This window comes from Rutilus rutilus, assembly GCF_951802725.1.
Source record: "Rutilus rutilus genome assembly, chromosome: 7".
NCBI classification, from domain to species: domain Eukaryota; kingdom Metazoa; phylum Chordata; class Actinopteri; order Cypriniformes; family Leuciscidae; genus Rutilus; species Rutilus rutilus.
In genome coordinates this window covers 43,273,946-43,297,539 of record NC_140221.1, presented here as the reverse complement: position 1 = coordinate 43,297,539, position 23,594 = coordinate 43,273,946, and the positions used below count along the sequence as shown (strand labels likewise).

The following is a 23,594-nucleotide window of genomic DNA, read 5'->3' as shown; positions in this document are numbered from 1 at the left end:
GTTGCAATTGCACCCATTGGGTTTGTGTGCTTAATTTCCCCCCGCCGGTAACTACATGAAGATTAGGGTCTAGTAAGTTAGATTGTTTGGAAAGGTAGATAGGGGGGAAATTCTGAGTGTTTGTTTGCACAATTGGTTGCTTGCGTTCTGTGATGCGTTTATGGCGGATGTAGAAAAGTTTGCTAAATCACCTTCACGTGAATCGTTAGATAAATGCAATAAAGAGCTTCCTTTTCCACTACGGAATAATTCAACTGATAGGAATTAAACTTGCGAGAAAAGAAACTGACAGGGTGGATCACACCTTCCTGCAAAGCAAATTTGATCAGTCCAAAACTTGTAACTACTGTCGGGGAAAAGGACACTGGAAAGCAGATTGTTTGATACTTAAAAGTAAAAATAAACGAGTTGAGACGGGTAAATTTAAGCCTGCGGCAATGGCCAATTCTGTTCACTTATGTGATAGTGACACTGATATTAAACTTTCTAATAATTGCTTGTCTAGTTTTTCTCCTTTTATTACAGAAGGGCGAGTGTCTTTGTTGGATGGATCTATGGAAGTTCCCATTAAAATCTTGCGGGACACTGGAGCTGTGGATTCATTCATTTTAGAGTCCACTTTGCCATTTTCCTCGCAATCTGAAACTGGTGAGAGCATGTTAGTTCGGGGAATGGGATTAAATACGTTATCAGTGCCTTTACATAAGGTGAAACTTAGCTCTGATTTGGTGACTGGTGAGGTTGCGGTAGGACTGCGCCCTGTGTTACCAATTGAGGGGGTTCACCTTATTTTGGGTAACAAATTGGCAGGAGGTCAGGTCTGGCCTAGTGTACCGCCATCTCCTATGGTTTTGTCCGGGAGTGACGTTACTCAAGAAGTTCTAAAGGGAGATCCTGTAGCTATTGCAACTCGGGCTATGGTCAAAAATGCTCAGTGTGTCCTGACCGATGAAATCAAACAAGTGTCAAAGGCAAATATTTCTCTTCCTATACCTGACTTGTCTGATTTGTCTTTTCCGTTCTCTACAGATGAATGGAGTAAGGAGCAACATTCAGATTCTTCATTGTCTGAATTATTCACTCTTGCTCTTTCTGACAGTGACGTAGCTGATGTGGCCAGAGCGTACTTCATTCAGGATGGACTCTTGCTGAGAAAATGGTGTCCTCATGGCCAGGATTTTGTCGGTGATCCTATTGTCCAAGTAGTTGTTCCAGCAAAGTTTCGCTCTATGGTTTTAGAAGTTGCTCATGAAAAATCTGGTCACCTTGGGGTTAAGAAAACCTATAATCGGGTTCTACGTTATTTTTTTTGGCCACGACTGAAGCGGGATATTTCTGCTTATGTTAAAAGATGTCACACTTGTCAACTTACTGGTAAGCCAAATCAGGTCTTAAAACCGGTTCCATTAAATCCGATTCCAGTGAACTGTGAACCCTTCGAACATGTTGTTGTGGACTGTGTGGGTCCTCTACCATGCTCGAAGTCAGGAAGCAAGTATTTGCTTACCGTTATGTGCTTGGCTACACGTTTCCCTTCTGCCTATCCCTTGCGCACAATTACGTCACGTTCAATTGTAAAGGCTTTGTCACAGTTTATGTCAATTTTTGGCATTCCTAAAATAGTTCAGAGTGATCAGGGTTCTAACCTTACGTCTCATCTTTTCCAACAAGTATTAAAACAGCTAAAAATTAAGCATAATCTTGCTAGTGCATTTCATCCACAAAGTCAGGGATCGTTGGAGAGATTTCATCAGACTTTGAAATCTCTCCTTCGTGCTTATTGTGTACAGTTGGATGGAGATTGGGAGGAGGGGTTGCCCTGGTTATTGTTGGCTGCACGTGAAGTTGTACAAGAAAGCACTGGATTTAGTCCTAACGATTTAGTTTTTGGTCATAAAGTTCGGGGGCTTTTGGCAGTACTGCAAAATCCTGTTAAAAGTTCAGATTCACCAAAAAATTTGCTTGCGTATGTCGATGGATTTCGTCAGAGACTGATACAAGCAAGAGAGTTGGCCAGTGTTAAGCTTGAAAAGCAACAGCATAAAATGAAGCGGTTGTATGATCGTAAAACTGAACGCCGTGTTTTTGAGCCAGGAGATCAGGTCCTTGTGTCACGTCTATTGCCGTCTTCTCCTTTTGAAGCGAAATTTGAGGGCCCGTTTGTGGTGAAGCGTAGACTGAGCGATGAAAATTACATAGTGGCAACTCCACATCGGAGGAAGTCTACTCACTTATATCATGTAAAAATCTGTTAAAACCGTATTATGAGAGTTTTAAGTCAAATAATGATGGATCTGTTCATTCAGTTCTACTTGCGACGTCTGATGTTTCAAACTTTTGTTCAGGGGAGAAAGAGGGTTATGAACCTGATGATAGTGTTTTACGTGGGCGATTAAACAATACTGAATCTTTGGAAAAACTTGATGCTACTCTGGTTCACTTGTCACCGTTACAGTCTGTAGATTTGATTTCTTTGTTACAGAGTTTTCCAGAATTGTTTGGGGACACGCCAACGCGTACTGATTGGGCTGAACACGACATTGATGTGGGTAACGCATCACCTATAAAGCAACGTTATTATCGAGTGTCACCAGAGAAACGAAAGCTAATGGAAGCAGAAATTAAATATATGCTGGAAAACGATATAGCAGTTCCTTCGAGTTCAGACTGGACATCGCCTTGCTTGCTGGTTGCAAAGTCTGATGGTGCGGTAAGATTTTGCACCGACTTTCGTAAACTTAATAGTGTGACAAGGCCAGATTGTTTCCCACTGCCACGAGTGGATGATTGTATTGATCAAGTTGGTTCTGCTAAATTTGTAACAAAGCTTGACCTGCTGAGAGGGTATTGGCAGGTGCCTTTGAGTCAAAGAGCTCAGGAGATTTCCTCATTTGTTATTCCATCAGGCCTCTACTCATACCGGGTTATGAGCTTTGGGTTACGAAATGCGCCTGCCACCTTTCAACGGCTGATGAATCGTGTAGTTTCGGGCCTTGAAGGGTGTGCGGTGTATTTAGATGACCTTGTAGTGTTTAGCGACAGTTGGGATTCACATTTAGAGCGCTTGGGCGCTGTCTTACGGCGTTTGTCAGACGCCAAGTTGACAGTGAACCTTGCGAAATGTAGCTTTGCTCAAGCTACTATAACTTATCTTGGCAAAGTTGTGGGTAACGGGGAGGTACGGCCATTAAGTGCTAAAGTTCAGGCTGTTTGTGACTATCCTGTTCCTACTACAAAAAAAGAGCTGATGCGCTTTTTAGGATTAGTAGGATATTATCGTTCCTTTTGCCGCAATTTTTCTTCCGTTGTTGCACCACTCACTGATCTTCTAAAGGCTAAGGCAAAATTTGTTTGGTCATCGAATTGTGCATTGGCTTTTGACAACGTTAAGTCTTTATTGTGTTCTTCCACTGTCCTGGCTGCTCCTTGTTTTGAGAGACCTTTTTCGTTACAGGTGGATGCAAGCCAAGTTGGTGCAGGGGCTGTCCTTCAGCAGGGCGACGAGGAAGGTGTGATCCACCCTGTCAGTTTCTTTTCTCGCAAGTTTAATTCCTATCAGTTGAATTATTCCGTAGTGGAAAAGGAAGCTCTGGCTCTGATTTGGGCGTTGCAACATTTTGAGGTTTACGTTGGTTTGGGTCAACCCGTGGTGGTCTTTACGGATCACAACCCGTTGACGTTCCTGAATTCATTCCATTGTCCGAATCAAAGGCTTATTCGTTGGTCTCTGTTTTTACAGGCTTATTCCCTGGATATTCGACATGTTAGAGGATCCAAAAATGTTGTTGCTGATGCCCTGTCGCGTGCTCCTCTGGGTAATTAAAGTGCATTTATATTGTTGTTAATTTTTTTTTCTTGTATATTACAGGGTTTCTTGATAGACCCCTGTCTTAAGGGGTGGGGTGTGACGACTTATGTGTGTCATCCCTGTGTTGATATGGAAATGTGCCGCCTTCCAAAGGAGTTATTGGTGGGCGTTCTTATTGAGGACACCTGCTGTTGGTTTCCGGTCTCTTCCTTTAAAAAGGGCCTGATGACAAGTGACTGCGGGACGGGCGCGGCTGCATTTCGGACCTTGCTTTGTTTGCGTTCTGTTCATGTTTTGCATCCAACATTTCTACAGCTCATTACACTTCATGCATTCACTTAACTTTACACCACTGATTCCTGACAGTCTCATGTCACTTTATTCTTTTTCTGTATAGTTTTCTTTTGTTAATAAACTTCGTATATTTTTTGGCACTTTTGGCGTGTGTCCCCGTCTTTGTTGCGTCCTTTTGAGCCATGGGGCGTAACAGACTGTGCAGACTGAGGTCGCATTGCAAAACATCTGACCTGTATAGGTTTAGGACCACATATGGAAGTGGCACAAATCAGAATTGAAAAGATCAGATTCCATGTGGTTTGTGCTGTTCACACTTCATGAAACCCCATATCTGAGTCACATGTGAGCAAAAAAATCAGATTTGGGTCACATTTACCTGCAGTCTGACAGTATTCTTAGTTTAACAGCCAGCTTTTTGTGCACCTGCACTCCATTTAGAAGTTATGGCTTTAAAATGCGGGAACCAGCGACTCATTTACATTTAAAGATAAATGCACGAAAAAAAAAGCATGTTTTTGCTTCAAATGAAAAATGACCATTTACTAAATGATCTGTGGGGTATTTTGAGCTGAAACTTCCCTGACACATTCTGGGAACACCTGAGACTTGTAAAAAAGGGGCATAATAGGTCCCCTTTTAAGGTGTCATCCATGTTTGTAGCATAAACAGTCAAGTTTAAGACTTAGAGTAAGGGAATTTGAATCTGGCTCTGAAATCTCTTTGAACGCTGTTCGTCTTCGTCCATTCTGGCCCTGAGCAGTTTTGCCAGTCACTAAATGTAAATATTTGATGAGGCGAGTGTCCACTGAAGGTGTCGGGGTGTCGGTTTGCAGTGATGGTTTCTTGTTTTCCTGCTTCTGGACATGCTTGTCATGTAATCCTTGATCAGTTGACCTGAACTTACATCATCTGTAAATCAACAGATATAAAATAAACTCATCCTAACCCAAGTCAGGCCGTAAACTCTCTAATTTAACACTGAATTTGACTCTACAAGCGCTGTGTGGTCATGATATTGCAGTGCGTGACGTGCCACCAGTCGGTCCAAGGTGTAAAGCTAGACAAGTTGTTCTAGTTAACTAATATTATGGAGTGATCTGCTTTTAGTTTAATCAGGACCGCTGAATCAGGTCTCTCGCTCTGACTGGATGTCTGAATTATTTAGTGGTACACAGGAAAGGGAAGTCGCCACACTGCCATTCAAGAGTCGTACCTCTGTATTCGGACCTCTTTTGCTGGGAGCACATTACGGTGATGTGTGATTATATAACTGAGCTAAAATCAAGGTTAAGTAATGCGCTTTGTCATGAAGCGCATGAAATCTAGGGCACCAACATGGTGTGACAGTGCTGACAAATGTGATCGTTTCTGTGACCTAGCTGACAGTGCTGTGGTGCCAAGTGGGTTTCAAGTTATAAGGGATAGAAGAACCTGCCAAATCTGGCCTAATTCAACCCGACCTCTGTAATGGAGCCTGATTCGGCATGGTTTGGATTGCAGAGTCATCTCTTCCCATTTTACGGTGACCTGAAAAAGCGTTGGTAAAGAACAAACAGTGGGTGAGTGGCAGGCTACATTTATACTAGTGTACTAAGTTTCTTAAAACCACAAAATTTATGCATGTCCTGTCTAAACCTCTAGACGTTAAGAGCAACCAATACTTACATTGGGACCAAAGGTCTGAAGCCACACCAAATTTTTATTTAGGCCATGGACCTGTTGTTGTAAAGAAATTGGATTGGATCAAATCTTGAAAATTGGAGATTCTGAAAACGGATTAGATTACAAAAACCAATTTTCTGGATCAAACCATCAGTAGCCGCGTTTCCACTGTCGGGCCAGGGCCGGGCCGTGCTAGTGCGTGCCAGGGCCAGTCGCGTTTCCACTGTCACTTCCGGGGCTTGATCGGGGCTTACTCAGGGCCAACGGCCAGGATTTCTGGCCCGTCGAATACCTTGGGCCAAAGCGGGCCAGCTCGGGCTTGAGGAGTGGTTACCAACAGAGGAGGAGTTTACCATTGGGAGACGGCAGCGCCGGATGATTCTGTCAGCATTTAAGACTTAAAAATAAAATAATTTAAATCGCGTTCATGTTTGAATGCCTTCTGTTTGTGATGCAAAAGACTATGCGCGCTAACCGTTACCATAGTAAACATAGTAAACGCTTGAAGATACGCATAGTAAAAAAAAAAAACATAGCGAACGCTTGAAGAAATCAGACCAATCTTAAAGGCTATCACAGTCATGTTTTTATTTTATCTGTCATAGCCTACGTCTCGTCTCTTTAAACCGGACTATCAACAAATAAAGTAACTTTTTTTTTCGGGAGCTTCCTCTGTTTCTCTGACTGAAAATATCTGTATGGGAGTCGAGAGAGTGCTAAAGCTCCTCAGGTCGTATGGCATATATTTGTAGAAATTATCATTTTTTTCTAAATGTGATGTAAATATGTCCTGTAACTAAGTTACCAGATAAAGAAACAGACGCGACTGAAAAAGTAAGTGTGTCCTCTTTCTTTTGTGAAATAGACCTAACGGTAATTTATTTCTGAGTGACTAATGTGCAATTTTTACATAAATTAATTCATTATGATCAATGTATCACTTTTTATTGTAAACCTGTGGTAAAACATCGATGCTTGGGTTTTAAATATTCAAGTAGCTGCTAAACAAACAAACAAAAAAAAAAGCTAGCAAACGGCCGCTTTTATCGTGTTTGTTTTCAACGCTGTTTCCAGTGATTTCTGATTAGTTTTCTGATAAAACTTCCATTTGTTGGTGAGATGATGGGTTAGTGTGACGTTGTCCCAGAGAGGCGTGTTACGGGCGTGTTTTAGTGAAGCGCTGTGGAGCTTCTGGCCCGACAGTGGAAACGCGTGCCCGGTGCTATTGGCCCGAGGCTATTAGCCCGGCACGGCCCGTTTAAAGCCCTGGCCCGGCCCTGGCCCGACAGTGGAAACGCGGCTAGTGAGTTCTTCAAAACCTTTTAGTAAGATTGGGATACCATTGATCCAAAAAACAAAACAAAACGGGATTATCATGATCCCAGCATATCCCAATCTGAATTTATTTAATAAAAAATGCAGCAAAAGCAGTAATAATTATGGTTTTCTATTAGAATATATTCTAAAATGTAATGTATTCCTGTGATCAAACTGAATTTCCAAGTGTTTTTAATTCACTTTGCACGTTTTGCACTATGCAATCCAGAAAAACAAAGACAAATGTTTGATAGACTTCTGTAGTCTGTCCTGATTCAGCGTGCGGCCAGACACCTTCTTGCTCGGTTTCCAGTCTTCAGTGTCAGACGATCCTTTCAGAAATCATTCATTTAATAAAAAATAAAAAAATCGAAAACAGTTGTGGAAACAGTGATACATTTTTTAAAAATTCTTTGATGAATAGAAAGTTCTAAAGAACAGCATTTATTTGAAATGGAAATAATAAAGATAATTAAATTTTATAATATAATATCCATAAAATCCATTTCATTTAGAAATGAAATTTTTTTGAAAATATTTTCAATACTGAATAGTAAAGGTTGTCAGGAACCAACGAACCAGCATCCCTCACCACACAACGATCAATCTCCCCAGAATTCTGATTACTCACACCTGTTCACAATTATCCCGATCCCTTGAGAAACCTGTGACTTCTGAACGTAAAGTATACTCACCTGTGATTTACTAACCTCTGGCTTCTTGATCTGTGACCTCCAGGAACATATTGTCGGTATCCACTTGTTACCTGACATCCAGCGATCTCCAGTGTTCCACTGAATCCTCTTGCCACCCGTTGAACCAACGCCAGAACCTGTAAGAGAAAAGACCAGTATTAATATTCCAGAACGGATTGTGATTCAATTATCTGGAGTGTTTGAACTTTCCTGTTGTGGATCCCACATCCTGCGTTTCCTCACGTCTTCTCGCTCCTGATACTCCACCATCGAATAAAGCTGTGTTATATACACTTACCTCGATCTCTGTGTGCCTTGTATCCTGACAAAGGTACACTTACTTGTTTAAAATGAACAAAATTTACATGAGTAAATACATCATCAGTCCTTCTTCCTAAACGTGTTTGTGTCTTACCCTGATTTACTATGGTACGCCTATTATAAGTGTTTATATTTTAGACCTGTCAGGATGTTTTTTACCGGAAATTGCAAAAATCTCTCACCTGTTCACATGGAGCATCTAAATCCCCAACCTCCGGTGAATCACCCGTAAAAAAACAACAAAAAAAACAGAACAGAACAGAGGAAAAAGAGAACAAGACAGAGCTCTTAATAAAACAAGAATCAACATTGGCTTGGCTTTTCTGAGACGGGAGAACTGATGGATTTGAAATATTGTAAAAGCGATGCGGAGATGATGGCGTTTTTATTACTCAACAGGTGAGTATGGTATTTTATTGAACAGATAAATTTCCACATGTAACTCTCTAACTGAGTTCACTGTAAAGCATTATCTATTGTGAAGGCTCATTTCATTATGGTTGTTGTAGCGCTGTGCTGGAATTTATTTTCAAGGAAGTAACGGGTAAAGATACAGTAACGTCTTCAGATAGTCAGCTTGAGATCCCTTCCATCTAAACTGATTATATCTCTTAAGCCTAGAAGTGAATGTTTTATGAGCAGTATGATAATCATATTAAGCACAACCAAAACAATGTTCTTCTGCAAAATGCATGAAGTTTTATTTTTAACCACTAGAGGGCCAAAAGTTACATAGTGCACTTTTAAATATATTTTCAATCAACATTTATCTTTCCGTTTGCCATCCTTGGATACTTTTTTTTTGCACACAATGCATCCTAGGATGTAGACTTTAAAAAGGTCTTAAAAGTCATCATCACAATGTTGTTGCCTACAGTACCTTTTACAGAACTGACACAGGGTCAAGCAAATGCCATTGAAATGAATGGAAATATTAAGGGTATTATACCGATCTTTAAGGGCAGCTCGCTAGGTTTGGGAACAGAGCTTGGATCTCACACATGGTCTCAGAATGATCTGACAAATCAGGCAAATCATCAAACAACAGATCTTGCACGCATCATGACTGCATTTATTGATGATCATACCAGCAGTACAGATGAGCAGTATAAAACATTCAGAGGATTGACCTGCAACACCTCCATCCTCAGTGTAATGTGCATTTAACTTGTTAACAATGTCTTAAACGCTTGAATCTTCACAAGCACAGAGCACCAACAGTTTACAGCACCACGAGGCTCCCATGAGCCACACCAATGCAATATTCACGTTTGTTTGATCCACATTTTCATATGACTAATTAAAATACATTAACTAGAAAACCCTACCACAAATACAGTGCAGATAACCCAAATCTATCTTATATTCTGTGTAACAACTTATAAAAAAATCTAGTTACGGTTGTGTTTTGTTAAGAAGAAATTTTGATTTTGATTAATTTTACTTGCATTTCATCACAACACTAAAAATAATTCACTGGATGACAAGAACTATTTTAAAAACATCCAGTATTAAGGGTTGGAGAATGAAGTTACAAATACATACTGCTTAAAGTACCATTTCTCTTCTTTTAAGACAGCATGTTACGTCAAAGTCATTTGCTTTGTGCATTTTTGTTACTTTACAGACTTTTTGTGTTTTTTTGGTGCATTTAGAATTATGAATCTTTTGTTTATAGCAGGAAAAATAAACAGCCTGAATGAAAAGCTTTTATGACAATATTCACCGAATGAAAACGAATAATCAACAAAAGTAGCAGAGAAAAAAAAAAGTGTTACAATTCTCAGTTTATATTGAGATGTTAGTGATGTTATTTTTTACCAAAAAAACAACCTGAGATCATAACTCTCTGAAATCAAATGTATGTTCTCAATTTTTCATGCAGCCTAATAATATGCTGTCTAATAATACTTTGGGTTAATCTGTTAAAAATTTGACATAAACTGATTCAAACATTCACAAATGATTGTATTACAGGGTTTCTGTGGATCCTAAAAAGGTCTTTAAAAGTATTAATTTGTGCTTACACAAATGAAGGCCTTAAAAGGGTCTTAAATCAGAGCTGAAAGTCTTAATGGCAATGTTAGCATGCATTGCAAATAATAACTTCCTCAATATTTCTGTCCTGTTTTCCACAACACAAATATCTAAACATCTTTAAATCAAGATACATTTACCTGAAAAAAGTGAGTTTATGCATAAAACTAGGACTTAGTCATTTTGAATCTCCAGTAAATGCATCTTGATTTAGGAATCTTAAAACATTTGCACTGGAAAGAAAACAGTTTTTTTTTTTTGCAGTGTGAGTAAAAGATATTTCCATATTCTAATCTAGATGGTTGAGAGCACAGGTTTTCAAGCTACTTTTTTGTAAAAATGAATTAAAAAGTTATGGAAGCTTGTTTCCGCCACAGAATAAAACATTTTAAGAGATAATTTTGACTTTTTATCTCACAATTGCTTGTTTACATCTCGCAATTCTGACTTTATTTCTCAGAATTTTGAGATATAAAGTAAGAATTACGTGAAATAAAGTCGCAATTGCGTGTTATAAAGTCAGAATTGCGAGATATAAAGTCAGAATTGCGTGAAATAAAGTCGCAATTGCGTCTTATAAAGTCAGAATTGTGAGATAAACTATTCTGAAAAAAAAAGAAAAAAAAAGTCCGTCTTTTTTTTCCCCTTAGAATTGGACTTTATATCTAACAATTGTTTATATCTCACAATTCTGAGAAAATATGTCAGAATTGCGAGATATAAACTCGCAATTGCGAGAAAAAAAGTCCGAATTCTGACTTTATAACCTATTTTTTTACAGTCTATGTTTATAACACGCAATTGCGACTTTATATCTCGCAATTCTGACTTTATAACACGCAATTGTGACTTTATTTCACGTAATTCTGACTATATCTCGCAATTCTGACTTTATAACACGCAATTGTGACTTTATTTCACGTAATTCTGACTATATCTCGCAATTCTGACTTTATAACACGCAATTGCGACTTTATTTCACGCAATTCTGACTTTGTATCTCGCAATTCTGAGAAATAAAGTCAGAATTGCGAGATGTAAACTCGCAATTGTGAGATAAAAAGTAGCAATTATCATTTACATTTTTTTCTTTTGTGGCGGAAACAAGCTTCCATAAAAAGTAATGTCTTATATCTGTTGGAAGTTATAACTCTGAAGCGTTGCTAACTCAGTGTGTTTTTCCCGTCGAAAACATATTGGCGTATTGTGTTCCTCTCAATTTATTCCTTAAATTTTCTTTACTTAGTCTTAAAAAGGTTTTTGTTTTTAAAGTCTTAAATTTACATTCATTAAACCTGCAGAAACCCTATATTAACTTTAGGTTTGTGCAAAGTAAGTTCATAAATCTACACTCATTTAAGAAATGCAGGTCAGTGGAACAACAACAAAACAAGTTTTTTTTTAAAGTTGAACTATTTTTAACTTGAGAGGTGCATTTTTACAATGGCGTGTCAAGCGTGAGATGCGAAATCAAAAATTAAACTTGTCCTTTTAGCTCGTGTTTACATAGAAAACAATGGAAAAGCACCGCAGTGGAATGGAAAAACATGTTCCCCCTTATACTGTGAAAACGTTAATGTTCATCAGACAGTGGTCACATGACACGTCAGATAAAAACTACTGTTTTTAATGAATAACCTGAATATTAGTCTGTACATGCAAAGGTTTTGCTCCCTTCATGGCAGTTTCAACTGATCCATGATTTTTAAATAATGGTTCTGTAAAAAAACAGGTGTCTTGCTATGTGTTCAACCAGTTCTTGACTGGTAAACCTGTCAAAACACACCGTTTTGGGTTAAAAAGAATGACATAAAATTTTCCAAAATGAGTGCAAAAAACAATACGTAGGTTAACTGTCTAACTGATGATGAATCCTGTAACTGAAGCTTTATGTGTCCGGATGCATTTCATGATGCACTTTGAAACAAATGGAGGGAAACATGCCCAGGATTCATTTGTTCAAGTAAAAACCTCATATTTTCATATATTTGAGAGGGACGTCTGCATTTCTAGAGCACCGTGAACCCTGCCTGCAGCAAGTCCAGTAGTTTGCGCTTTTGGTCGATGACCCAAGCCTGACCTCTGCAAGTGTTACATCATACAAGTGACACAACACTGCTTACGGATGGAGCGCAGGGAGCAGCGACCCAGCAGCTTGAGTTTCTCACAGAAACGTGTCGACATGCTGTTTTTCTTGCAAACCAGACCTGCAAAGAAGAGGGGAAAGAAAACAACAACAAAAATATTTAAGGGGCTTTAAAAATAAACTATAAAGACATGGAGCAGAACATTAAAATAAGTGATCTATGGTAGCACACTGTTTTCCACAGTGTCTTGGGTAAAGAGATCAATCTTTGGTCTCTTACACAAAAAAAGATTTCATACAATGGCACATGTAAGCCATGCAAACAAAATAGAATTGTCATTGCATTAGATAGCAAAACATTAAATCAAATAACTTATTTTACAGAAAGAAAGCACACTTTTGAAGCAAACCATTTTACTAAAATAAGTTTTCACTAAAATAACAATACTTTCTGGAGTGACAACCGCATTTAGGGTGTTCACACTTGTAGTTCGGTTCGCTTGGTTCATTTGGGACAGACCAAAAAAAAAAAAAAAAAAAAAAAAATTAGTCCTGGTTCACGTAGCGTTCACATTGGCATTTTAACACTGAACCTAAAGGCACAGGGATATGTTCACAACCTGATTGGTCGGCTTTTATGACATGGAATTTACAGAACATCCAAAACAAAGCTGTGCTCTGGGATAAATGCGCTCGTCGTATGTGCGTAGCTACATATGATGGTATTTTGACCAGCTGAGAACTCGTGAAGAGCTTATAAAATGTATAACAGTGGCAGAAATCCCTCCGTCACACACCCAAACGCAGATCTACTGGTTCTGATGCCTGTACTGAACTGTGATGGACAATCTCGCGACTATGACGAGAAAAAACAGGTATGCTTGAGCACTCTGTCCTTTTTTGAGCACTTATGTTCCGTTTTTGGTTCGTTTATGTCTTTGGTCTGTGTTGCGTTCTTCAAACCGCATCAGAGATCGCTTGGAAGCGGAGCGAGACCCATCTTTTCAGCGTCTCGGTCCGCTTGTTTGGTGACATCACGGTTCAGATGGCAGCGTTCACACTTATTCAAATGAACCGCACTAACAGAGCAATCGCACCAGGGTTCATTTTAATCAAACCAAACATGAGAGTGAATATAGGAGTGAATCTCTTGCGTTCCATGTGTGTACGGAACACGACTCACTTCCAAAATGACAGATGATTGACAGTATGGTAACCATAGCAACGTTCTGGAGTCTTATGTGTTTGGTATCATCTATCTTTTTGACTGAAAAGTAATAACACAACTAACTAAACACTTGTGTTCTGTAATTTTAAATAAACCACAGTCTACAGAGGCATCATGTTCTGTTTATGTTTGTAAGGCTTGAAGTGTTGCCATGTACACTTATTATACACGTTTTGAGACTTGTTAACGCTTGGCTCATAAAGCGATCCAGTTTATGGAGTTATTAAAGCAGGCAGGTTGCAATATTTAGGTCTTGTTTCCAATAGAAAGCTTTTAACTGCAGTGTATAGTGGATCATGCTGATAGTTAATGTAATGAGCTAAACCTGTGGTTCCTCTGTTTGGGAACTTGTTTGAGAAAAACTGTCTTCACACATCCACTAAAAATCAACATAACGTCACCAGCTGATTAAAAGACAATGAGCAAAAATGATGAAGAAAAAATAAGAGTGAAGAGAATATCTTGCAGTATTTGTTTGATATTTTGTAATCTAATGCAATGACATTCAGGCACTATTAAGTGTCCAAACATATTTAGGGGACACTGTATGTTAATCATAAATTATGAAGGATATTATTTAACTGAGTTTACCTAAATCAGTTTTGCACTCCTCTGGGTTGCAGTTCTGCACACTGTCAGGTTTATTGTTATTTGCACACAGTGACGTCTTTTCTTCCTCGCCGGATTCCTGGTTCACGCACCTCACCGCTCTCTTCTGAACCCCTCCACCACAACTTCTGGAGCACTGTCAATCAATAAAAACCGTGATGACATCATCGGTGCACAGGGAGGGACGTATACCAACTTTTGTCCAATAAAATGTTCTCTGGAATAGGGACACGATCATAGATCATAAATACCACATACTTAAGACTAGGAATAACAAGTTGCAAATCATGGATTGTAAATTAAAATTAACTAATGTTAACAAATGGAACCTTATTGTAAAGTGTTACCGAAGTCTCTTATGCTCACCAAGGCTGCATTTATTTAATCAAAATTACAGTAAAAACAGTAATACTGTGAAATATTATTACAACTTAAAATGACTGTTTTCTATGTAGATATATTTTAAAATGTAATGTATTCCTGTGTTTTCAAATCTAAATTTTCAGCATCATAACTCCAGTCTTCAGTGTCACATGATCCTTCAGAAATTGTTATAATATGGTGATTTGCTGCTCATGAAACATTTCTCATAAATATTATTGATGCTTCATATTTTTAGAACAAAATTGATTTTAAACTGATTGATTTTTTTGAAACATCATAAATGTCTTTAGTGTCTCTTTTGATCAGTTAAATCAGAATTAGTTTTATTCGCCAAGTGTGCGCAAACAAGGAATTTGTTTTTTTTTTAATGCATCCATGCTGAATAAAAGCATTCATTAAAAAAAAAAATGTATATTACTAATAGTGCATCAACACATTGCATTCATCACGATCTCAAGCCAAACACCACATTTCTTCTTTTCTATAAATGAAGAGTGAGGTTTGTGCAGTGTTTTACCTGACCCCAGGCTTCGGGCGCCCAGCCGGTGCAGGGCTGCAGACGACAGGACTCAGTGCTGGTGGGTTTGAGCGTGATGTTGCAGCGCTGATACTCGGGGCAGTGCACAAGTCTTTCCTTCACTCCCTGCCCACAACTTTTAGAGCACTGTCAATCACAGATGAAAAACATTTATCATGACTAGATGTGTTGATATACGGTAATACGATATATCATAATAACAACGTGCATGACTCAAAAAGTTTAAAACTTTAAAGGGATACTCCACTTTTTTTGAAAATAGGCTCATTTTACAACTCCCCCAGAGTTAAACAATAGAGTTTTACCGTTTTCTAATCCATTCAGCCGAACTCCGGGTCTGGCGGTACCACTTTTAGCATAGCTTAGCATAGATCATTGAATCGGACAGGACCATTAGCATCTCTCTCAAAAACATGACCAAAGAGTTTCGATATTTTTCCTATTTAAAACTTGACTCTTCTGTAGTCACATCGTGTACTAAGGCCGACGGAAAATGAAAAGTTGCGATTTTCTAGGCTGATGTGGCTAGGAACTATACTCTCATTCCTGCAATCAAGAAACTTTGCTGCCGTACCATGAGTCCAGCAGGCGTAATGATATGACGCAGCGCCTGAAAATAGTCCCCAGCTCGGTAACTTCCAACGTGACCGGGACTAAGTTTGTCTAACCTATTAGACCTATTTTCAGGCGCTGCGTCATATCATTATGCCTGCTGGACTCATGGTACGGCAGCAAAGTTTATTGATTATTACGCAGGAATGAGAGTATAGTTCCTAGCCATATCAGCCTAGAAAATCACAACTTTTCATTTTCCGTCGGTCTTAGTACACGATGTAACTACAGAAGAGTCAAGTTTTAAATAGGAAAAATATCGAAACTCTTTGGTCATTTTTTTTAGAGAGATGCTAATGGTCCTGTCCGATTCAATGATCTATGCTAAGCTATGCTAAAAGTGGTACCGCCAGACCCGGAGATCGGCTGAATGGATTCGAAAACGGTAAAACTCAACTGTTTAACTCTGGGGGAGTTGTAAAATGAGCCTATTTCCAAAAAAAGTGGAGTATCCCTTTAACATTTTAATCTGGAATAAAACATGCCCTAGATAGAGACTGAAAATGTTATTTTATACATTATTTTTGTGTATTGTTTTATTGTATTTAAATGTTCAGAGTTTTTTTGTTATAAGAAAAAAGTTATTAAACCTGTTAGGAGGACAACACTTACGGTTTGTAACTTAATTAAATAAAATATTCAGCCATTATCGTGATATGAAAATTTGATACCGACACATGCCTTATCTAGACAAGACAATTTCCTGCAATGTAACATTAAGTCAAGTCAAGTCACCTTCATTTACATAGCGCTTTTAACAATATAGATTGTTTCAAAGCAGCTTCAGTGATAATAGGAAATTAAAGTAACAGAGATTGTTTTGGCTTTACGGCAGCTCTTGAATAAAGTTATTGTCCAGCTAAAGTTAGTTTTGATTGATTCACTTCCTTTGCAAAGATCATTAGTTATTAACTTAGGGGCCGCTAACACAACACCGTTTTAAAAGGAAAACCCTTCGGCCCGCTCATTCGCACAACAACAGTGCCTGGTGGCTCGAGAACTCAAACCTTGAAATTAACATTTTTGAAAACCATTATCATCTCCGCACGAACTTCAAAAACGCGAATCCTCGAGAACGCTGACGGTGTGCACATGCGTACTACGTGTTCAGTCTATAGGTATGCGTGTTTGAATATATATGTGCGCAGGCGTGTAGTCCTTCTTTACAAATTGACCCCACCAAATTACTTGTCTGGCCTTAAATATTCATAATACAGAATTTTTTGTCGCTTCTGCGTATACATGTGAACTGGAATCATTTTGACAACGTTTTATCTGTATAGAGGTAAAGGGAAAGAGGCCTTCACAGGAGAGAGACTAGTTGACACTTCAGGACTGCGTTGTCGCCGTGTCCAGGCGCAGGTCCTTCATCAGGTCTGAATACGGCCTGGATCCGGCGGACACATTAGTGTGTGCATCCTCAGTTTAGTACCTCTCCCCAGGGCGAGTACGTCCACTGCAGGCAGGGCCGGCTGGTGCAGGGCAGACTGCTGGGTGGTTTATATGAAAGAGCCTGACAGTGAAACGGCCTCAATGGACGTCCGCTCTGAGTGTCGATGCACTGCACTTCTCGATGCTTCATATCAGTCACACAGCCTTCAGGACACTAAAGAGAGGGAGATCTCACGGTTCAGAACAGCATACAGTAATTAAGGTTTCGCTTGAAAACGTGGCTTTACCTTGGTCCAGTTACCACTCTTCCAGATGGCGCAGGGTCGCAGGTTGCATCGTCGGGCAGGTTCTGGCTTCTTCACACTGGCACAATCTTCCTCACGGTCTGAGCTGCAGGTTACAGACCGCCACACCGCTCCAAGACCACACGTAGTGGAGCACTGAAGAAAAAAAAACACATTGAGTGCATTATTAGTACTGCATAACTGCATTTTATTACCTCAGATGGACGTGGGTTACTCTAGTGATTCAAGCCTAAATAAACAGGTACACTAGTTTGGGGGTCAATGTTCAAAAGTTTGGGGTAAGTATAATTTTTCTTTCTTTTTTAAAATAAATGTATTTTCTCCGAAATATATCAAAATTGAGTTTTTGCTTAAACCAAGAAATGTTTTATTTCCAACGGGGTAAGAAAACTAAATGAATTCAGCAGATTTTTTTCTTTTCCCATTTTAGGCATAAACTCACTTAATTTTTTAAAAAGTAAAAATACTTAATATCATGCAATTTTGCTTCTCATGTAAATATATCTTGATTCAAGAATATTTAGATATTTGTACTGAAAAACAATATAAAAATACTGAGGAAGAAGTTCATGAGAACAACAACAGCATCATGCCATTCAAAGTCTAAAACCTAAACTTACAATTATTTTGTTGCAACACAAGCATTGCCGTTTCTTTCTGGAAATGCACATATAGTTATAATTCTTTGCAGGTAATGAAACAAGAGGCAGATGATCACCTTAGACATCGACTAATTAAGTTTTCATTCTTACATCACTCCAGTTGCCAACTTCCCAAAACGCACTCCTCCTGATGGGATCTCGTGCATTCAGGTTCCCATAGTCATCGGTGGTGTTCGCCGTCTCCGGCCTCTGCCTGAGAGCTTTAGGCGCCTTGCCTTTGTTGGGACCTTTCAATGTTTGTGAGGCCTTCCTCAGTATCTTCACTGTAGGAAAAGTTGCTTGGGGACTTTGAGTATTTAAAAGTGGCACTTTGGGTTTTGGGGTGGTATTTAGCTCAAATGGGCTTGTTTTAGTGCATTGATGTGTTGTGAGATCAATGTATTGGGTTCTACTGGTAGAGGTTGGATTTGTTGTGTCAGTGATAGTATGCACTGGTGCTCCGGTTGTGGTTGGTCGGACAGTGGATGTGGGGACTTCTTCAGGAGTGCTGGTAAACATATCATCATGACGCGCTCTTTCTTCTCCGGTTGGATCTTCTACTATGTAATCATAACCCGTTGTGTAGCTTTTGTCCGGAGGCTGCAGGTCTGTGCTTCCCTCCTCGTCCTCAGGAGTTCCCCGGTCATTGGTATTTGTGGGAACCGCTCCCCGACCATCATTGTCTTTGTGACCATCCCTCACCAAGATAAAGTCTTGGTCATCTTCATGGATGATATCAGATATTGTGGATGTTGGGGAAGTGTTGGTGTGTGTCATAATGGGAGTAGAGGTGTTTGGAGGAACGATAGTGGTGCTATATCCTGGTGTTTGGGTGCCGGGGGCCTGCGTTGGGATTTTAGGAGGGACTCTAGGTCGGAATCGTGGTCTGCAGCTCTGGAGGTTACAGAAGTTTGTGGAACGAGGTCGACTGGAAGGGTTGCACTGGCTGGGTTGTTTAGCAACGCACTTGACGGTTCTGGACTGTATTCCTCCATTACAAGACAGAGAGCACTGCGGGGCGACAATCATATATTCCAGTAACACAAAAATGAAATAATATGACAATGCAACTAATTACTACACAAAAGTGACATATAAATATGTGCATGCATGAATGAGATTTGACAGGCAAAAAACAACTTGAACTTCGGTCTTGTCCTCATCCAAAGCTATTGCATGACTTCAGAAGACTTGGAATAATGCACATCCATCCATCTCTATCTATCTGTCTATCTATCTATCTATCTATCTATCTATCTATCTATCTATCTATCTATCTATCTATCTATCTATCTATCTATCTATCTATCTACAGTATCTATCTATCTATCTATCTATCTATCTATCTATCTATCTATCTATCTATCTATCTATCTATCTACAGTATCTATCTATGTATCTATCTACAGTATCTATCTATGTATCTATCTACAGTATCTATCTATCTATCTATCTATCTATCTATCTATCTACAGTATCTATCTATCTATCTATCTATCTACAGTATCTATCTATCTATCTATCTATCTATCTATCTATCTATCTATATATCTATATATCTATCTATCTACAGTATCTATCTATCTATCTACAGTATCTATCTATCTATCTATCTACAGTATCTATCTATCTATCTATCTACAGTATCTATCTATCTACAGTATCTATCTATCTATCTACAGTATCTATCTATCTATCTATCTACAGTATCTATCTATCTATCTACAGTATCTATCTATCTAAGCACATATACAGACACCAGTCTGTCCCATGTCCCTTTAGGGGCTCTTATAAGAGCTCTTACATAAAGAACATCAATCAGGTTAATTTGCAATAAAAAAGCCCACCTCGCTCCAGTTCCCCACAGTCCATTCTGACCCACACGGTACATCTCGGTTGCAAGGTAAGACAGTTTTGGATTTGGGCAGCTGCTTACAGTCCCCAGGGTGCAGAACGCGTTCCTCTCCGGCCACCGTACGCACACACAGAATGGTGCGCTTTCTCACTCCGGTTGGACCGCATGTAGCCGAGCATGTTTGCCATCCTCCCAGCCACCACCTGAAGTCAGCGAGGGTTTAAAATTATTTGGCAATGCTTTTGCATTCTCTCCCCTGAGAAACTTCTTTCTTGGGAAACGCAAAAACATTGACTTTTCCTCCCATCTCATTTTTTTTTTTCACTCAGGGGCTCCGTAACAGCCTTTACAATTGCATACACTGAATAAAGATCCTAGATCATGTAATTTTTACAACTCAATTTTTACAAGCAGAATAAACGCTATGTTTTTAAACAACAGTACAATCAATTGAACGCGATGTATTATATCCCAGACAGCCTTGTTTTCATTCTTGTCAAAAATTAAACATGGAGCTACCCTGAAAAAGGTCTATTGTCCACAACAATATTTGGAGGCCAATATTTTAGGGCTTGGCATAACTAGAAAGATGTTTATTCATTTAAAAAATAACCAAATACTAATAAATATATATATATATATATATATATATATATATATATATATTTTAGCTTATTTCAATGAATAATGAGGCCCCCTTTTCAATGTTGTATACTGTTTATGGCCTATATTATATTTGAAACAGTATGAAATACGCAAAATAAAAGTTTTCTTTGTAAAGATTTTTTTTTATTTTTTTTAAATATAGGTTCAAGAAAAATATTTTTAAAAACCTCACTGATATGATTTCTGGTTCTTTTGTCACACTGGAAATGACATGCTGTATTATGGGATACAGTTATCAGAACAGTATACTTTGCTGTGCAATGTCGTAGGTTCTCTGGTTATTCGATGCGTACAGAAAAGCTGCATACTATGCACAGTAAACATACCACACACTGCAGATATAATAAATAAGATGGGTATGGTGGCATTCTTAACACAAAGCCATTATTTATACATTACCGTACCTTGCAGGGCAGTCCATGTTCTTGCACTTGCGATGCTTGTCATCAGGACGGGTACTGGGGTCACATAGTGTTTCTTCAACCACGCCAACCTCTGCCTCGAAACAGCGCACAGGTTGATGCTGCTCACCTATACAGAGAGAAAGAAAAATCAGACCTATCAGCTTTCAAAGAACATTTCAAACCACAACAAACCCAGTATCTACTGCGATTCAATTGTTTGGAACCAAAAAAAAAGATTGTGATGAGTCAATTTAAAGTCCCCGTGAACCGGAAGTTGCAAACGACTTTTCTCCAGTGTTGTGACGTATTTCCAAGTGAAAGGGAATATTGAACAGAGGGCAGGGTTTTACTTTAGCGCTCCTCCTCTCCATCTCTCGCTCACAGCAGACTAACGGTTTGAGGGGAGTGGTTAAGCGCTTTCAACCCAAGCCGTCAAACTGACATCATCAGAAAAGGAACGCCATTCCAGACCGAAGTAACTTTTCAGAATTTGATTAAAGATTACCACGGCAAACAATTTTTTTCTGTGTATTAACTTGCACGGATTAATTGTTCACCACAAGACTAGTAATATTAGTAATATGCGCTAACAAAGCAAATAGGGTCAATTTTGATTTCATGTCGACTTTAAGTATGAACTGTAATGAAAAGGAAAGAAAATCTCCATACCAAACCCGCAGGTGGTGCTGCAGTCAGTCCAGGCTCCGTATTTCCAGATATATTCAGGTTCCAGAATATCGTTCCCCAGCGGGCGACTCCTCTTAATGGTGTACTCATACTTGACACCAGGATTCAGCTCTTGGAACAACAACTGAACATTTCAAATTAAAACACAAACATCTATCATTTAATCGCAGCGGCTTTATTTGTCATGCTTTCTCACATAAACAATTTCATCAGAAGAGTGATAAATAAAAAACACTCTTTGTGCCTGCCCCAATAATGAAATTGTTTTTCACCAGAGAATTGAATTAAATTAAAATCTGGTATTCTAACAAAAATGCTTTCTGGGCAAATTGTCCATTCGGTTTATTAAACAAATATTGTAGGTTCACTACAATTGATTACCAAAGTAAAGCCACAGACTCTTTACTCAATGTGTTAATCCGAACAAAAATTGCATTTTTAAATGAAAGTCTATGTGGCAAAGCAAAGCTCAAGAATAAAAGCCTAAATACACACTGTTTTGAACATATTCAACAGGAATTAAATTGTAAATGGCTTCACATTTTTATGTATCATGTATGAGAATGGTGCTATAAAATCATTTGCCATCGTTTTCTGTTCTCAACAGAAATATCTGTGCCAGAAAGGGATGTGATGCAACTATCCATAAACACTATAAAAATTATTATTATTAAATTATTGTTTTTTAGCTTTACATTTCCTTTACTTACTTTACTTAATTTCTTGAACTTCTTTAAATGTAAGTGCACATTTTTTCTTTGTTTTTATTAACCTGATGGTGTGAGTTTAAAAGATATTGAACCTAGAAAATTCCTTTGGTATATGTGCATTTAGGCAGATCACGTGTTTACGTGCGTGTGGGTACCTGGATCCGGACAGGTTCAGTTGTTGGTCCTGCAGAGGTGAGATTCTCCATGTTTCCGCTCCGCTCGTAGTAAAACTTTGTGCCACCTGCCTCATACTCTCCGTTCCACTGAATGATGTAATTCCCATTGAGGTAATACTCATCCGAATCAGCCGCTCGGATCGCAAGGAAATTCCCAGCCTCTTCTACTTCCTGTATGAAGATATCCCGAGCTCCCTTAGGAATCAAAACCAGGTCCATGTAACCTAAATCACATGATCTCACTTATAAACCATACAAGACATCATTCAAACATTGGAGTTTCAACAAACAGTACATTCATCTGGACATGTTGTACATTTGTTAAATGTAATTTAATCTCTAAAATATATAAATATACATATAAATATATAATTCATGTGTGCTACACACCAAATCCATCTTGCTTCACAAAGTTCTCCTTCACCGTCTCACAAGTGGATCCATCACCGAGACAAACGCCACAGCTGTCCTCTTTAGCATTAGAATTAATGCCAAAATCACAACCCACCTCCTGGAGAAAGATTACACAAACACATGCACATACAAAAACACACACACACACACACACACACACACACACACACAAACACAATATAGTTGTTCTCTATGGCACAAAAACATAATTTACTTTTCTCATAACATGAAAGGTCAATATTAGGAGACAAAAAAAAAAAGCACCTACTTGCAGTTGACCAACCAATATATGTGTTTGTAAAAACAATAATTAAAGGCATAATTCACTCAAAAATGAAAATAATTTAAACATTTTATGTCGTTCCAGACCTGTATGATTGGCTTTCCTAAGGCAGAACAGTGAGTATGATGACAGAATTTACATTTTTGCATGAAATATTCCTTTAAGGTTGATTTACCTGTAAATGGACCTGTACGTGACATATCTGGATAATATAGGCTACTACTGTTCAAAATTTTTGGGGTCAGTAAGATTTCTTTTTGAATGAAATGAAATGAAAGTTAAATTAATCAAAAGTGACAAAGACATTTATATTGTTATAAATATTTCTAAAGGAAAATATATATTTCAATATATATATATATATTTTTTTATAAAAAATCTTACCAACCCTTAACTTCTGAATGGTAGTGAATACAGTTCAAAATGAAGCTGAAAAGAACACTGAACAAGAATAATGCAGAAAAAAA

The 23,594-nt window shown here is 38.5% G+C and overlaps 1 protein-coding gene across 1 annotated transcript in view; it reads right to left on the bottom strand.

Moving 5' to 3' along the window:
- Nucleotides 1–11,186: 11,186 nt before the first annotated feature.
- The window catches only part of LOC311293395 (A disintegrin and metalloproteinase with thrombospondin motifs 12-like), a 32,825-nt gene continuing 20,417 nt past the window's right edge, over nt 11,187–23,594 (bottom strand). The window contains exons 14-24 of the mRNA XM_084413632.1: nt 22,821–22,941; nt 22,410–22,654; nt 21,527–21,668; nt 20,858–20,984; nt 19,780–19,990; nt 18,044–18,943; nt 17,274–17,426; nt 17,027–17,200; nt 14,962–15,108; nt 14,043–14,196; nt 11,187–12,344 (exon numbers count right to left, since the gene is read on the bottom strand). Of these exons, the coding sequence (XP_084269758.1) occupies nt 12,229–12,344; nt 14,043–14,196; nt 14,962–15,108; nt 17,027–17,200; nt 17,274–17,426; nt 18,044–18,943; nt 19,780–19,990; nt 20,858–20,984; nt 21,527–21,668; nt 22,410–22,654; nt 22,821–22,941 (2,490 nt within the window). The 3' untranslated portion in view covers nt 11,187–12,228. The remainder of the gene's footprint in view (nt 12,345–14,042; nt 14,197–14,961; nt 15,109–17,026; nt 17,201–17,273; nt 17,427–18,043; nt 18,944–19,779; nt 19,991–20,857; nt 20,985–21,526; nt 21,669–22,409; nt 22,655–22,820; nt 22,942–23,594) is intronic.